Source organism: Podarcis melisellensis (assembly GCF_964234715.1).
Source record: "Podarcis melisellensis genome assembly, chromosome: 11".
In the NCBI taxonomy this organism is placed as follows: Eukaryota; Metazoa; Chordata; class Lepidosauria; order Squamata; family Lacertidae; genus Podarcis; species Podarcis melisellensis.
Genome location: NC_138543.1, coordinates 22,547,385 through 22,565,913, shown reverse-complemented (window position 1 = coordinate 22,565,913; position 18,529 = coordinate 22,547,385). Strand labels below are relative to the sequence as shown.

Genomic DNA, 18,529 nt, shown 5'->3' with positions numbered 1-18,529 from the left:
AAAGCTCTTATTAAAAATGCACTTTACAATAATTAGAACACACCTAAAACATAAGCAAATGCTAAGGCATTAAACTTGATTTTTATGCAGCAATGATACTTTTCCATGACACTGGCTATAAAAATGTACCTAACATCAAAACAGGTATGAAAATCTGCTACAAAAAGTATCTTTGATCAAGGATTTGTTTAATTTAAGGAATTTCCCATGATTATCCATCAGCAGTGATTACAAAGAGAGATTACATGGAGCTTTAAGAAGGCATTTAATCAAAGAGTTTACCCAGTAAATAAGCTTGGATCAAAATTTCACTGAAGACCTACTTCCTTTATTTTCCGGAGGAGCAGACAAACTGACAACACAAACAATCCAAACATCCTGTTAGCATATCTTATTATACAGTTACTGCTTACATGTGAAGTGCATGTGTCAGCATTACACTTTGTTCTCGAATATTTGCATACTCAGAAAAACCAAGTGTTTTTTCCCCCTACATTATGAGGGAAATTTAATTAAAATGCTTAACTGTTTTGAGAGGATGCTGGAAATTCAGTATTCTAACCAGCACCATCTCAAAGCTCCAGACAAACGTTAAGTTACTACAAAAACAGAAAGATTCAACAAGAGATCTCACTCACTACACCAGTGATTTACAAACTTCATGCTTCCAATGTGTTCTTTTTAGGCACTATCAACGAACCCCTAAATATCTGCCATGGAGTCCCAGCATCTTTCAGGAAGAGTCTGAGCCACAATGCATGCTCAGTTCATGCGACGTATTGGCAAAGTCACTTTGATGCCCCCATTTGAACTGAGGGTGTGACCTGAAACAAAGATCCACCACTCTCATTGTTGTAATAAGCAAGCTGTCTTTCAGAAAAACTTGTTTTCCCTTATTGATTTTTGCACTGAGGACTTTAGGAGCACCCAGGAGCAAATTTTGAAACCCACAATGTTTTATAGAATACGTATTTTATAGATTGTGCATTTTAAAAGCTTATTACATATGTAGCCATTCTTTTTATGCTATTTTATCCCCAAGGATCATCTAGTCTAACCCCCTGCAATGCAGGAACATGCAGTTGTTCTATATGGATATCGAACCTGGAGCCCTGGCATTCTCAGCACCATGCTCTAAGTAACTGAGCATGAATCCACCTGAATCATGTTTTAATTGCCATTTGTTTTCATTTTTCATTTTGTATTTTTCGGGGGGGGGAATTACTGTTTATTCATTCAATTCAATAAATAGGTCCATCTACATAGCGACTGTTGCTCACTGATTCTATGATTGGTGTAGCATTTTAAATCATTTCTAATTTAGTGTATTTTGTTTTAATGCATTATTTTTAATTTTATTCTGTATATTATCCTGGCGTCCTACAGGATAGAGCATTCGGAAATGTACTGTTTATCTTGTAAGGAACCACATCTTCAGAAGAAACAGGTTCGGAATATAATTTGAAACATATTTTCATAAATTACAAGTTTCACTAATAAAGATCATTCTAAACTAACTTTTTAAGCTTGCATTTAACAAAAAATAAATAAAATAGAGCAGCGGTATCAAAGTGTTAAATGGAGGATTCCAGCAGTCCAAACTATGCAAAGAAGTTGGAGGTGGCCAATGACAGACTGGAAAGAAGTAAAAATCAGTAAAGGAGTAAAATTAGGCATAAAGAAAGAATGTGAGTGCATGCATACACAGGTGTGCAGAGCCTAGTTTTAAGCTCTGGAATGTATGATACTATGGCACATCAGGAGAAACAGGCCTTTTCATCAAGCACGCATTTTGCAAATCAGTGGCCTAAAGGTCACTTCAATTTTAAAAAAATAAAAATCTCTCCCTGCATCATTAGCATCTCTCGGTTCTAGGCTACTTCCCCTAAACAGGTCACAGCTGTAGTACCATTTTCATTCTTAGGACAAACCCTTTATTCTAATTTTCTGTTGACAGACACCAGATGCCAGCCACTGCTCTATCATGAAGGCACTGAAACGTATCACGCCCACATTTGAAATAAAAAGCCAGAAAGATCTTACACAAATAAATTCAATCCTGATGTACATTAGTATTTGTTTCACTGTATATTGCACTCTGAAGTCAATCTAGACTTCAGGTCCTTAATGCATTAAGCTTAAAAAGTATATCTAGGAATCAAGCTCTTTTTTTTGAAGGAGGCATTTAGAAAGTTGCATATATGCATATATATTCTGTGATATTTAAAGGATGAAATATTATCTTCATACCCCCCTTTACATTAGGTACAGCCATTTTAAACTTTCGGGACCTAAAATAAAACAGTATTTATATGCTGCCGTAGGATACAATGCATTAAACAGTTTGAGCCTGCTGTTAAGTGTTGGATTTTAGACTCAAGATAACTGAAAGTTCACAACCTTCAACCTGTATTTTAGCAGTTCAAGCCTGGCCTAACTCCACAGAGAAGGAAGCTTTGACAAGTGTTCAGAATAAGATGAGCTGGTGATTATGGCCCACTCTGTGAAGTTTGGGAAGGGCACATCTATCCACTATCGAAAGGTTCCACTCCAGGACAAGGGTAGCAGCATTGTAGATAGGGCAGGAATAGCAAAGTATAGAGTAGCTTACAGTGCAGATGCTCATGCTGTACCTGATTAGTGAACGAAAGGGGACTTTAGTTTCCGCTGCACTCCATCTGGAATATTTTGCAAGGAATAACGAACTTTATACTGGGCAAACCATATTCAATTTGCTTTTCAGGATGGGGCCAACCAGCAAATTAAGAGCTGCAAAAAAATGCAACAATATTTCTCATGTGCAGAAAGAGAACTCAGAAACAATCTGCCAGGCTGTATTTCATACTGATTTATGGCACTATATATGGCCACTGGTCCCACCATATCCTGGCAAATAGAAGGGGAAGAAATGGAGGCAATGACAGATTTTACCTTCTTGGGCTCCATGATCACTGCAGATGGTGACAGCAGTCACAAAATTAAAAGACTCCTGCTTCTTGGGAGAAAAGCAATGACAAACCTAGACAGCATCTTAAAAAGCAGAGACATCACCTTGCTGACAAAGGTCCGTATAGTTAAAGCTATGGTCTTCCCAGTAATGATGTATGGAAGTGAGAGCTGGACCATAAAGGCAGCTAATTGCCGAAGAATACATGCTTTTGAATTATGGTGCTGGAGGAGACTCTTGAGAGTCCCATGGACAGCAAGAAGATCAAACCTATCCATTCTGAAGGAAATCAGCCCTGAGTGTTCACTGGAACAACAGATCCTGTAGCTGAGGCTCCAATATTTTGCCCACATCATGAGAAGAGAAGACTCCCTGGAAAAGACCCTGATGTTGGGAAAGATTGAGGGCACAAGGAGAAGGGGACAACAGAGGACGAGATGGTTGGACAATGTTCTCGAAACTACCATCGTGAATTTGACGAAACTGCAGGAGGCAGTAGAAAACAGGGGTGCCTGGCGTGCTCTGATCCATGAGGTCATGAAGAGTTGGACACGACTAAATGACGACAACATAATATTTAGAAATACTGATATCCAACTCATTTGGAAGCTGTTGTTAAAAAGGTATTAATCAATAATTGCACTTAGGCATGATTAGATAGGTCACTACCCTGAAAAAATATTATTCAAGTGCAGCAAAGCATATAGCTTTATGCTTTAGAGCATTAAAATCAGTAGTGCAAGTGCAGAGAACAAGCAAATACACACACTGGCCATTGTAAATAAGAATATTATGGCTACATAGTATCATTTTTTCCTTTATTTGTAATCTACTGTTTCCAGGCATTTTATTGTTGTACCAAGGACACAAAGATATTTTAGTAGCATCTCTAACGTCAACACTGCCACCTAAAGGTCATAAGAAACAAATACATTTTCCAGCAACATCTGCAAATCACAACACTTAGCATTTAAAAAGCTAGTATGTTATATTGTACCTGTTAGGGACTGTTGCCCACACAGATGGGAAGAGTCACATTTTGTGAGAATAAAAAGAAATTAAAGACCAGACTGTAATCAATTGTACTGGTTCACTTAATAGTTTAAGTAGGCTATGTTGGTTTAGGAGTGCTTCAAGTATATCTTAAGAGTATTTGCTTAACTGTTCCTGTAACATTTTAAAGAGTGGTTAACTTGTTGTTTTAATTAAACTAGGCTTCTGGGAAGACTGTTTCCATTTCAATTTGGAGCAGTAGGATAATTGCTAATACAGCTAGCAAGTCTCCACAGATTTTGAGCTTAACAACTGGTAACCCAAACACCCAAAGTTTTCATTAAACTTATTTTCATAATATTTAAAAAGGGAACGCATTCTCATGTTTCTGACTCTTGCTTTGCAGAAACTGACTGCTGAAGCCCAAGAATTTCAAATGTTTGGGAGGGATGTGTGGGACAGTGGGAGAAAAAACCCAGCCAGTGCAGATAGTTTCTTTTGAAAGCTAAATACAATGTACTGGATAATATATTAAATAGTGCCCATAGTAACCCATAATGTTCCACCAAAAAAAGAGGAAGTTCACTCTGAACAATAGCGGAACTACTCAGGCTGATCATGCCTAAAGTAGCTAAAATGGTTATCAACTTGTTTTTCATGTTGTAAGCCGCCTTGATCATGGTTTTAACTACGTCTGGAAAAGCAGGATACAAAAAAAATGATGTATGCAGGTATATACTTTTTACTTTGTGTTGTTCAACTCGATCCTGGTGCCCAATAGCATAACTGCTTAAGCAATGTAAAACCACTTAACTTCAAGTGAAGCAGAATGAGTAACAAAATGGCTGAAATTTTCGGCTGTGAACACTGTCACAGCTGCAGGTTTGACAAGCTTCAGCTGAAGTGTCAGACTTGAACTAGCAAGGTATAGGAGAGAGTGGTGGCAAGGGCAGAAGAGACTCATTCAAATCCTCACTTGGGCATAAAACTCACTAGGTGGCCTTGGGCCAGTTACAACTTCCCAGCCTAACTTACAACACCGGAATTCCTTCCAGTAGCACCTTAAAGACCAACTCAGTTAGTTCTTGGTATGAGCTTTCGTGTGCATGCACACTTCTTCAGATACCTCTTGGTGAGGTTGATGGACTTCCATTTCATGCGGCTCAATGTGGTGCCTTCCATAGTTCCAGTTACAGATAGGTAGCCGTGTTGGTCTGCCATAGTCAAAACAAAAAAATTCCTTCCAGTAGCACCTTAAAGACCAACTAAGTTAGTTCTTGGTATGAGCTTGCACACGAAAGCTCATACCAAGAACTAACTTAGTTGGTCTTTAAGGTGCTACTGGAAGGAATTTTTTTGTTTTGACTATGGCAGACCAACACGGCTACCTATCTGTAATTACAACACCGGGTTACTGTGGGGAATAAAAAATAAGAAGTAAAACTACAAACATCACGCACACAGCGCTTTATTGCGGTCCATAGACCCAAAGTACACAGTACAACAATAGTAAAAAAAACCAACAGTTATCGCTCTCAGAAAGAAGGCCAGGATATAGAGCAAATCCAACATTGCATGAGCAAACTTCCACTCACACAACAGACTTTACTTTCCTCTCCTCCTTGGGAGTCCCACCCCAAGATCTGCTCATGATGGTCCCCAACACTCCAAAGCATATTTTGAGAATGTGGAGTAGGAAGAGAAAGTGAAGCCGTGTTGTACAAGCAAAAGTCCATTCTACTCACACATGGACAGTATTTGATACCAACCGTAAAGGTAACGGGACCCCTGACAATTAAGTCCAGTCGTGAACGACTCTGGAGTTGCAGCGCTCATCTCGCTTTACAGGCCGAGGGAGCTGGCGTTTGTCCGCTTCCGCAGACAGCTTTTCCGGGTCATGTGGCCAGCATGACTACGCTGCTTCTGGCGAAACCAGAGCAGCGCACAGAAACACCGTTTACCTTCCCGCCGACCTATTTATCTACTTGCACTGCGTGCTTTCAAACTGCTAGGTTGCCAGGAGCTGGGATTGAACAATGGGAGCTCACCCCGTCGCAGGGATTTGAACCACCACCCAAGTGACACAGTGGTTTAACCCACAGCGATACCAACCATAAAATAGAATAAATGAAAGAAGCAAGGAATGAAATACAAGAGTAAGCTAAATTTTAAGATTTCAAATCCCACATTTCTTCTTACATGCTAAGATTCTAGGCACATGTGTTTTATGGTGCACTTCCGAATGTTTTTTCCCCTTAACAGAGGTATAAAGATATAGAACTGCATTCTAGATATTCATTGCACTCTTTACTAATCAAAACTGCCTAGCTACTCTGCTAACATGCCTCTTAACGGCTTCTGATGCACGTTGACTTAGCTGTAGGATGCTGCTGAAGTAGAGTGCCCTTAGGCCTGAAACGAACTGATAAATCATTGTGTGTAAAGAGTATTCTGAGGAACTGGGTACGAAGAATTGTTTTGTGGCAATGAGACTATGGCATGCTCCAGGCTGAAAACCTGAGAGCCTTCATGACATGTCAGCATGAAGCTATTGCATTTTTATTACATACGCACACATTTCTATACTGCAAGCACAGTTCATAAGAAAAAAACCCATCACTGAACACAGCGGTGCCAGGGAGAAGCAGAAAGCCAGTACAGTGAATGACCAAAGGCAAAAAAGGGTCACTATGTGCACAGTAGAATACAAGAATGGCAATGAGTTCTCGCTAATCTTTACATCAATCATCAAAGCTAGGCTGATATATTTCCATACTGCATAAGGGAAGAGGTGGTGAACCTAAGAGAGAGCAGCTTACTTTCTAAAGCAAGGATGAGAACCTGTGGCCCTCCAGATGCTCTTGACTGCAACTCCCATCATCCTTGGTCACTGGAGCTGATGGGATTTGGACAACAGCAGCCAAAGGACCACAGATTCCCAATCCCCGTTCTACAGGCTGGTGAAATTGTGGGTGACGCAAGATCTGAACCAGGCATGTACTTGGTCCCCACACTCATTCTCAAAACAAGAATAAACATTTGTACAGAAGCAGCAATTTAACTAAATTTACTCAATGGTGATCTTCACATGCAGTAAATTATGATTTGCTGTTAAGAGCATGAGTCTTGGGTGCTTTCTCCCTCATGCACATAAACACCAGAAGAGATTGAAAGCTTCACTTTTAAATAAACTGCAGTTTCTTTATTATGCTCCGAACTGCGGGGAAATTTCAGTGATATCCAATGATATCCAGTCCAGGCTCTGGAACAGATTTTTGGGGCATGCATGGGGTCTGCAATGGGAAGGAGGGAGAAACCACACTGAGGAAGCAGGCTGACACTGTTGGATGTCAACCTCTGGTTTATCCTGTGGATTAGCAAAACCAGAACATCAAATCATGTTTTGTTAACTAAACTACAATTTCCTACTGGCAATATATTCAAAAGTGAAAGCTCACTGTAACAAAGGAAGCTTACAGAGCCCATTCTCATAACTAACCATGGTTTGTTGTTATGCATATATAATTTGACTGCAGAATTCTTATGGGGGGTGCCACAAAATGTGCAGAGTCTTTACCACACTACACCAAGCACAAACAAAACATGGTCTTTGTTGCTGACCTACTAGCAGAAAAATGCTAAACATCTGCTTTGAGTCACCAGGTGTGGTGCCTTTATAGGTTCTTACACTGGTCATAGAGACACAGCATATTTTCTGGTGGCTTCCAAGTCCAGCTTTGCAATTACAACTGAGTCCTTGTCACATAAATATAAATTAAATAGAAAACAAAATGTAACTGTTCATTCAGAAGCCCATTAACTGGTACTATATTTCTATTTTTATCTGAAAATTATCACAGTCTTATATTTTTGTGTCCCAAGACACCACTTTTTGGCCCTCCTTTATTTGGAGAAAGTTGGATACAGCGCTCAGTATTTCAAAATCACAGATACAAACAGGGCTGCACTGAATGCCACACAGCTCTAAAAACTTTAGCTACCACTTTTTAAAGTTATGAATACTCTCAACTGGGACCCTCCAAGTTCTTGAGCAGGAGGAGGCATTTTTTGTACTTGAACTTTTATTATCTGAATCCTTTAGAATGACCAAGTCTCCTTTACTCTTCCCTTCATTGTGTGGGGAAACAAACCAGTGAGTCACAGTAAATCATAGCTTCTTGTTATGTGCAAAATGAGAACTGTGGTTCGTGACTTCCAACAAGCCATCTAGCTTAGTGTTGTTACATTAATTGACAGTGGTTGTTCAGAGTTTACAAAAGGGATCTTTTCCAGAACCACCTGGAGATGCCAGAACAGATGATGTCACTGTTTAAAGCTCTGCTTTTGAGTTGGTATCTGAATATACTGAGATTTTCTTAGAAAGCCTAGTTCGTTCTTTGAAGAAGAAATGAGCCACAATGTTTCCTACTCTTGATACACCAGTAAAACAAACTTTAATGTACTTATCTAGTGCCTTGACAGTGATCTATATTAGACTTTTTAAAAGGTCAGAAAAAACAAATCACTTAGTAGAACATGGAATCAGCAGTCTATCCAACACAGAAGACATGAAACTGATTGACCACTCAAATTCCTATGACTTCCGTAATAGACATTTGATTGACTTGCAATGAAGAGCTAATACACCAGAGATCTAATACAATTATTTTGAGTTTTGGAAACTGTTCTTGTATTTCAGCAATGGTTTGTTTTTCCAAAGAACATCTTCAGAAGTTTTAGTTTCACTCATACTAAATTATTTGAACACAAAATGCGTTTTTGCTTGCCAGCATCCAATTCTTCCTTTACAGTACAATGTAAAGAGTGTAATCCAAAAGCTTCTACTGCTGAAGTGCTGTTGAAGGATGTATATGGAAAACTACATCAGAATGAGATCTAAGTGTTTTTTTAGTGCAACCTATTTTGGCACTTTTTAAAAGTGAATGCCTAGGATATGACTAGGACAGTCATCCTAGGTTTGGCTGCCATGAAAGGAGTTTAGCAAAATTAATTTCTTAGGAACAATGAAACATCAGATTCATGTAAAAGCTTAGGATGGACATAAGAAAATGTTGGTTCTCCAGTTTCAACTGTTGTATAACTGAAGAGTGCCAAGTTTCACACCTAAGACTGATTAACGTCAATATTTTCAAAATTATCACAAGAAAATTACTCTGAGTAGGCCCACTGAAATTAATGGGCCCAAGCTAATCATGTCCACTAACTTGAATGGGTCTACTCTTAAGCAGGACTAAAATTGTTCTGAGTCAGTGAAGTACAGCACTATGGATTGTATCCACCTAGTATATCGCAGTTTTAATCTGAAATCTTAGGCGCAGTACTGCACCCATAGCTCAGAAACTGCTTGTGCCAATGAAATTCCCTGTCGCAGAATGTGCCTAGAACAATGGTAGTTTTGAACACTGCGTAAATGGCAAACCTGATACAAGTGGGAAGGAAATTCATTAACAGGGTACAGTTGTGACAGCCATCTGTTTGTACTCAGTATGTTGTATCCACAGAAATATTGCCATTCTACGCAGAAGTTCTTAATGCAGATTCCACCATGAATCAGACTATTTATTTTAACTCATCAAATCTGGTAGCCAACATGATACCTTGTAGTCATATAATGCAGGTTCTTCACACGTAAACATACATGTTTATAAGCTAAGCCCGTGTAAAGTTTAAACATAGCACTGCAAAAATGTACAAAGATCTTCAGAGAATATTTTGTATCCAACAGAATAGAAATGCTTAGCTAGCATTATTACTTATCTATCAACTACTGAATGACACAAGGCAAAGCCAATTGCACAATTAAGTGTAGCATGTTTGCCCAAAGAAAAGTATTAACCAATATGAACTGAATTCTAAGAATTAGCTTTTTAATCACTATGTGTATTATAGGTTACCACTCTCAGAATATGGACATAGGTTTCTAACCCTTCAAAACTCAGTTAAGATACACAGATAAAATGCTGGATGTGGGCGAGCATAAAAGAGGGTGTAAAAAGTAAAGGTAAAGGTACCCCTGCCCGTACGGGCCAGTCGTGTCTGACTCTAGGGTTGTGCACCCATCTCACTTAAGAGGCCGGGGGCCAGCGCTGTCCGGAGACACTTCCGGGTGATGTGGCCAGCATGACAAAGCTGCTCTGGCAAGCCAGCACCAGCGCAGCACATGGAAACGCTGTTTACCTTCCCGCTATAAAGCGGTACCTATTTATCTACTTGCACTTAGGGGTGCTTTCTAACTGCTAGGTGGGCAGGAGCTGGGACCGAAGACGAGAGCTCACCCCGCCGCGGGGATTCAAACCGTCGACCATGCGATCAGCAAGCCCTAGGCACTGAGGTTTTACCCACAGCGCCACCCGCGTCTCTAAAAGAGTGTGTAGGCATTTTTAATTTAAATACACGAGACAAAATACTTACTAATTTGTTTTCCTGCATGTATATTCTCTGTAACTTCAGGCATCCTTTAGCTATGATTATCATTCCTTCATCTGAGATCTTGTAACACTGCCCAAAATGAATATCTTTCAATTCTCTGCACTCTGATCCGAGCTGCAAATGAAATTAACACACACATAAATATATAAGACTAACATTGCCTTCAGTCCATGGTGTGTATACAAGCATTACATTTCTAAACAATTAGTTCAGATTTTAACTAACACATTAGCCAAGAGGCCATGTTGCTCTCAAAATAGGAATTTGAATGACAGTATAGATTTCAGCAGTCCAAGTAAGAGAACAGGTGTACAGTGGTGCCCCGCAAGACGAATGCCTCGCAAGACGAAAAACCCGCAAGACGAAAGGGTTTTTCGGTTTTTGCGACGCTTCGCTAGACGATTTTCCCTATGGGCTTGCATCGCAAGACGAAAGCCCATAGGGAAATCTCGGGGACCTTTTTTTAAATGCTGGCGGTGGGGAGCAAAGCCTTCCCCCCCCCCTCCGGACTTCAGAAGAGGTCCAGGAAGGCCGGCGGGGGCGAAAGGCTTTGCTCCCCACCGCCAGCATTTTAAAAGCGGTCCGGGATAGCAGGGAAGCGCTTCCCGCTATCCCGGACGGCTTTTGAAGGCAGGCAGGGGGGGCAAAGACTTTTGCCCCCCCTGCCTGCCTAATGGGGGGCTTTTAAATCGCCCCGGGACTGTCCGGGGCGATTTAAAAGCCCCCGGACGGCTTTTGAAGCCTCCCCCCGCCGCCCGGCTTCGGGGCATCGTCCCGATGCCGGGCGGTGGGGCAGGAACGCCTCCCCCAGCCGCCCGGCTTCGGGGCATCGTCCCGATGCCGGGCGGTGGGGCAGGAACGCCTCCCCCAGCCGCCCGGCATCGGAACGATGTCCCGAAGCCGGGCGGCCGGGCGGGAAAGCCTCACCCCGCCGCCCGGCTTCGGGGCATCGTCCCGATGCCGGGCGGTGGGGCAGGAACGCCTCCCCCAGCCGCCCGGCATCGGAACGATGTCCCGAAGCCGGGCGGCCGGGCGGGAAAGCCTCACCCCGCCGCCCGGCTTCGGGGCATCGTCCCGATGCCGGGCGGTGGGGCAGGAACGCCTCCCCCCGCCGCCCGGCATCGGGGCATCGTCCCGATGCCGGGCGGTGGGGCAGGAACGCCTCCCCCCGCCGCCCGGCTTCGGGGCATCGTCCCGATGCCGGGCGGTGGGGCAGGAACGCCTCCCCCAGCCGCCCGGCTTCGGGGCATCGTCCCGATGCCGGGCGGTGGGGCAGGAACGCCTCCCCCAGCCGCCCGGCTTCGGGGCATCGTCCCGATGCCGGGCGGTGGGGCAGGAACGCCTCCCCCAGCCGCCCGGCTTCGGGGCATCGTCCCGATGCCGGGCGGTGGGGCAGGAACGCCTCCCCCAGCCGCCCGGCTTCGGGGCATCGTCCCGATGCCGGGCGGTGGGGCAGGAACGCCTCCCCCAGCCGCCCGGCATCGGAACGATGTCCCGAAGCCGGGCGGCCGGGCGAGAAAGCCTCCCCCCGCCGCCCGGCATCGGAACGATGTCCCGAAGCCGAGCGGCGGGGCGAGAAAGCCTTTGTCCCCCCTGCCTGCCTTCCCAGGGGCTTTTAAATCGCCCCGGACAGCGGAGAAGTCCTCCGCTGTCCCGGGCGATTTTAAAATGCCGCCCGCCAGAAGAGGTCGGGGGAAGGCGTTTTCCATAGGAACGCATTAATTGATTTTCAATGCATTCCTATGGAAAACCGTGCATCGCAAGACGAAAAACTCGCAAGACGAAGAGACTTGCGGAACGAATTAATTTCGTCTTGCGAGGCACCACTGTATTAGATTTAGCCATATCCAATATGTATCAATAACCAGAAACAAATTGTATTGTGCACACCAGAAGCTCAGAATTCCCGTTATCACCACCCAAATCAATAAAACAGTCTTGCCTGTAGAAGCTGAAAAGTTGTAAAGATGTCTCTAACTTAAAAAGTTACTGTAGTTGCCAAGAAAAAACAAAAGGCTTACAGTTAGATTTCAAGGATACTATTACTAGCAAATGCAACTTAGTTTTTAAACAGTCGTGACAGTTTGACAAAGAAGGCTAAATACAGTCAAACCTTGGTTCCCAAACTCCTCCGTTTTGGAATGTTTAGGCTCCTGAATGCTGAAAACCCAGAAGTAACTGCTTTAGTTTTCGAACGATTTTCGGAAGCCGAACAGCTTCTGAGTTGCATTTGTCATTTTTTCCCATTGACTTTGCTGCCAGCCCATTGATCCTCGGTTTCCAAACTTTTCGGAAGCCGAACAGTCTTCCAGAACGAATTAAGTTTGAAAACCAAGGTTCCACTCTAGTATAGTTCTTTCTAATGTCATACTCTGGTTCACCAGAACAGAATCTGTGACTATTTGCAAAGTACATGGGAAATATCCAGCCATCACTTAAGAATTTATCTTCTTCTACTTCTTCCTCTAATTGGTAGGTTTAAAAAAATAGTAGGTGGGCAGGATAAAGCTTTTCACTTGGATCCAAACTACACCCTCCATGCATGGAATAGATCCTTCTGTCCATGGAACACTTTTGATCTACCTGAGTGATTCAACCAGCACCACCTCCTACACTCTTCTGGATGCTCCCTCAACTTTCTAAAGCAGTTGTTCATATTGTACAAGGGAGCTGCAGGAGGGAGGGGAAACTGGCAAAAGTAATCTGTTCCTCAAGAACTCTGCTCAGGAAATGTTCTTGCCCATTGGGAACAAAATACTCTAAAGTACCCACTAAGATGCTATGTTATGCCAAGTTCAGACATGTTAAGCGCAGTAACTCTGGTGAGAGGGAGAAATTTGTTTAAAACAGGTAAAAGCTTCACAGGGGGTACAAGGAAGTAGGACACCCCCCCAAAAAAAAGACCATAATCCACTGAAAAGAAAAATAGCTCAAAACAGTGTGGTAGGGCTAAGAATTTCACATTTAGATTCAAAATGGCCTGCAAAATTTGCAGGACACCAATAAACATATAATGTCACTAGCAGTCTGGAAATTTAATAGCGGCAGAAGTTTGAGTGGCTCAGAAGACACCCCAACTGGTGCTTGCATGCACTATTCTAGACAAAAAGCCCAAAAAAACTGTTTCCTGGGTTCTAAAACTGGGGTTTGCACATAGCACAATTAGAGCTAGTTATGGCTCATTGGTTGTATTCAGTAAGAGCTTTGGATACATAGCTAAAGAACTGTGGGTACAGATAATTTTAAAAAATGTTCTTCCATGTGCTGAGATTCCTGCATTGTAGGGGGTTGGATCAGATGACCCTCATGGTACCTTCCATGATTCCCAGAACAGAAAATTCAACTTCTTTTAGCCCTTGATTTGTCCTTTTATTTTACTATCATATACCATCTAATGTATACCTTTGAGGTCAATGTAAACTGGAAATATAAACATTTTGTTATGACAGCAACAGCACACTCCTAGACATAAAAGTGAACATAAAAGTGCAGCTTAAAAGATTAAAAAACAATGTAATTTTATATATATATAAAATACTTTCACCAATATTTAAATTTCACCTGCTTGAGTCCTTCATCAGTGAGTCGATCCTGGTTGCCCACATGTACTTTCTGCAGTTGAGGACACTGTGAAGCCACTGCAATTATAGACGTATCAGACAACTGTTTACATCTATATGCGGTATATCTTAGAAGTCCAGGACATTTAGATGCTAATATACATACTCCTGTATCCGATACATTACGGCAATCTGAAATATTGATTTCAGTTATATTCTGGCTTCTTGATGCAATTCTTTCCAGTAACTCATCGGTGACCTGTCAAAAACAATTTGAATAGGTAACATTCATATTCTCAGTTTTATCTGTATTTTTAAAGAAAAAACAAGCCTATACATTTACAACAGCATCTGTACCAAGCCAAGTTAGTACTTTCACTACAAGTTTGGCCTCCATGCTTTCCTGCTCAACTTAAATTTTAGGAGACTTTTGCTGCAAATAATGATTTTTTTCAGTACTATGTCTGACTAATGGATACCACCTCAATAGCCCCTCCAGATTCACCCCCCCCAAAAAAAACCCACACCTGCTCATCAGATTTGCCCAAGGCTGCTACAACAGCTACAACAAAGGTATTGTTGTTCCCTTGCACTGAGAACAGATACGTAATCCCTGTTCAGATAATCAGGCTCTAAGCTTATTTAGATTATGAAAAATGTAATGCAGGTCATGTCATTATATAATTCACCATCATACTAAATATGCATCTATTCAGTCAATGAAAGCAACTTAATATATTCATGTGTGTGGTTCAACACAGGCTTTCAAGACAGCCAGCCACTGTGAATGAAGGCATTCACAAAACTCTTATGTTTTCTATAAGAAATATGGACTGAAAAGTGAAACGGGTATCACTTTTATCAGAGGAAGACAAAGGAATTGTTTTAATTTGATTAAAAGAATTCAGATTTCAACATAGCTTCCTTCATACCTGCTGACGACTACTGAGATCCAATTGCTTCCAAAACTGGAAATCTAAACAGAGGTCACGCCAATATTTACAAACCAACGATGCTGAAAGACATCGCTCGTTCAAAGATAAGTTGGAAAATATCTATGGAAGAAAAAAAGGAAGAGTTAAGAGAAAGTGAAATGCCTCAAAGTTCTTTCTAAAGACATGCCCTTTCTATCATTCTTCCAAGGCTTTCATTCGTCTAATAAGCTTTGTACAAATATATTTGTTTAAAACAAAGAAAATGGATTTTCCTCCAGCTATGAATCCCTCACTATTCCCCCAATTTTCTACTTTCCATTAAGTAATAGAGGTGATGACAATTTTGCATGTGTTCAATTGACGCACGACCAACCTGCGGGTCCTTTCGGACCCAGAAGAGAGCAGAATGTGAGTTGGGCGGAACAGAACGGGGCGGGCTTATGCGTGCTCTGTCAACATGCACTGAAACCAGGAACGCAACACCTGTGCAAATGAGGGGGTTGCCTGTGTCTATAGTGATAAGCATTCAACTTGATACTATGAACAATCTATATACTAGGTAATTTGACAGTCCCATGCAGATGAGCAGCGCCATCTTGAGTGAAAACCTTAAGGCCCTGGTCAGCAACTAACTGTCCTAGAAAGCTGATGGGGAAGCAACTCCACCCACACCTCATAAAAATGAATTGCCAACAAATACTGTTACCACAGACATCATTTTCTCATTTCATGCTTTGTAACTGAAAAGTTGGACAGCATTTTTTTTGGCCGGGGATTCCATCTACCTAATTCATTTCTGGAGTGTGTGTGTGAGTGATGGTTGCAGTTTCTCTCTCTGTGTGTGTGTGTGTGTGAGAGAGAGAGAGAGAGAGAGAGAGAGAGAGAGAGAGAGAGAATAAATCATTCTCCCCAATGAGAGAGAGAGAGAGAATAAGTCATTCTCCCCAATGATATGGGTGTCCATTTGTAGGTGAACTTCATCCTGAGGCATAGGGAAGGCTTGGACAGGGCCCTTGAAACACTCACAGGCTCCTCAGCATTTATACATACATCACCTTGTCAGGCAACAGTCTTCCACAACATCCCCAACCCCTTTACACAATATATTCTGTGCTGTTGTCAGCCAGTGCAGAGAAAGCAGAGAGGAGCAGATTGAAATCAGCTCCAAGACATAACCAACAGGGGCTTTCCACATTTACCATTCTTGGGGATATATCTCATAGAAAACTACCACAAACCAGGATTTTAACTTTGGTAAGCCATATACAGTGATTACTCTGTTCTAAAGCTCCAAGCTATCTATTCTCATGAAGCCTTTCCATAGGCTTTTTCAAGAGCTTAATGCACTGATGTGAGATTCAGCTATCCTGAGAATGTGCCCTGGAAGCACTCTTTGCTTCTTTACTTTTTTTAACCTTGCAGGTCAGAAATCACCCTTTCTCAACTTTTCAGACTTCCTCATTCCACCAGCTCCAGTCCAGTGTAGCAGGCTCATCTAGTACTCACACCAGTTGTTGAACCTTAACTACTCAGGTGTTTCCATAATACTGCTTTGTTTTGTTTCATAAAGGCAGGATTACTACAAAATGTGCCTCTTTGTGCTATTAAGCTATCAACAATGCTATTAAGCACTGTTTCCATGTGAACCAATTCTAATTATATCATTATGTGCAAATAACTTGGGGAAGTGACTATTCTGGATTAAACAATGTGACCAAGACCAAGCTCTGTCAAGAAAGGTACTCAGTTTCAATCAAGAACCATTACTATTTCACCTTCAGCTGGATTAGCGTCTAGTGTTTTTAAGTAAAAACTTATGAACTTAGTAGAAACGCTTGTGCATGCAACCAATTTCCAGGATCCCCATCCACTGCCAGCCAAAACTGAAAACAATAAAAGGAAAATTATAATTGGGTGAGGACTTCTTGTATCACCATCCCTATAAGGTGGTCCTGGGCACCTTTGCAAAGTAAACTCCAGGAGACGAGGACTTAAGAAATGGGCACTCTTGAGCTCTGCATGGAAAAGCACACAAACAAGAAACTCAAGAGGAAGGGGAGGCAAGGAATGCAGCGACAGGTGTCCAAACAAAACCAAACAAAAAGGCAGGCAGCCCCCAGCCTACCTTGGCAACCTTCTACATCCCGGACACCTGCCAGCTCACCAAACCCACCTTGAGGAGGATGGAGGGCGGCAGCTGGTTGATGTCGGGCGAGGGGGGCTGCGGCTCCCGGCAGCAGTCCCCGGGGTTCTCGGGGGGCTCCTCGCAGTCCGGCTCGCGGGCCTCGCCCTTCTCCCTCCCGTCCAGCTCGGGCAGCTGAGAAGGGGAGCCCGCGGGCGCCGCCTCCGCCAGCCCTTCCCCATCGTCCCCGTTCTCGCCGACGGCGGAGTCCCGGGCGCGGTCCGAGGCGCAGGGCAGCGGGCAGAGGTGCTGCTCGGGCAGCGAAGGAGAAGCGGCAGCGGCGGCGGCAGAAACCTCGGGCGGCGGCGTGGAAGCGGGGCTCCCGGCCCCTGTGGCTGGGATGGCGGCGGCGCAGCGGGGCTGCTTTCGGGGCGGGCAGGGGAGCAGCCGGACGCCCTTGCGCTTGCACACCATCTCCGGGGGGGCCTCGCTGCTCTCCAGCGCAGGCCCCGCTCTCCGCGCCGAAGGCGGAGGAGAGGAGAAGAGGAGGCCGGAGAGCAGCAGGCGGCGGCAGGAGAAGCGCAGCAGGCGGCGGGCGGCGCGGTCCTCGGGCGCCTTCAGAGCCGCGTAGAGAAGCGGAGGAGCAGCAGCAGGAGGCGGCGGCGGTTCCTCGGAGGCGGCGGGCGGGCTGGCGCTGTGCACCAGGAAGCAGAGCATGCAGGGCCCGCGCAGGAAGCAGCTCCGGTCCCGAGGCGGCGGTGGCGGCACTGGCACTGGCACTTTCCCCCTCAGGGGTCGGCGGCGGCGGCGGCGGCTCCTATCCGCGGTCTGGCTGGTTCCCTTCCGCGAGAGAAAGTGGCCCATATAGGAGGCGCCGCCGCCGCCCCCAGCAAGGCCTTCTTCCCTCGGCGGCTTCAGCTGCGCTGCCTGGGCTTCATCGCTCGCCTCCGCCCGCCCGAGCGCGGCAACGGCGGCGGCGGTGGCGGCGTCTGAGGAGGAGACCGGCAAAACACGGAGGCCGGCAGTCACAACAAGGCAGGTTCCGGGACGTTGGAGGAAGCGGAACCGCCGGAACTTCCGGTTCCCTGACCCCGCGCGCGCACTCGCCCCAAGAGCCGCTCGGCCGCGCAACCCTCACTTCCGGGTTCTCCATAGACACTTCCATGTGCGGGACGAGGGTGGTGTGGGAAGAATAATAATAGTAATAGTAACAGTAATTATTATTATTATTATTATTATTATTATTATTATTATTATTATTATTATTATTATTATTATTATTATATTTATACATACATACATACATACCCCGTCCATCTGGCTGGGTTTCCCCAGCCACTCTGGGCGGCTTCCAACAAAACACACTAAAATACAATAACCTATTAAACATTAAAATCTTCCCTAAACAGGGAAAGCAGCTGTTTCGTCATGGCCGTGTTCTGACAGGATTTGGCTCTTTTTCTGGCACCCCGCTCCGACCAAGGAAGGGGATTGAGATTTAAAAGGTGGTGTAGGGGCTGTG

At 43.9% G+C, this 18,529-nt stretch overlaps 1 protein-coding gene across 1 annotated transcript in view; it reads right to left on the bottom strand.

Moving 5' to 3' along the window:
* FBXL17 (F-box and leucine rich repeat protein 17) overlaps positions 1–18,073 on the bottom strand; it is a 151,916-nt gene extending 133,843 nt beyond the window's left edge. The window contains exons 1-4 of the mRNA XM_081930594.1: positions 17,059–18,073; positions 14,883–15,005; positions 13,952–14,209; positions 10,373–10,504 (exon numbers count right to left, since the gene is read on the bottom strand). Of these exons, the coding sequence (XP_081786720.1) occupies positions 10,373–10,504; positions 13,952–14,209; positions 14,883–15,005; positions 17,059–17,871 (1,326 nt within the window). The 5' untranslated portion in view covers positions 17,872–18,073. The remainder of the gene's footprint in view (positions 1–10,372; positions 10,505–13,951; positions 14,210–14,882; positions 15,006–17,058) is intronic.
* Between the last annotated feature and the right edge of the window lie 456 nt (positions 18,074–18,529).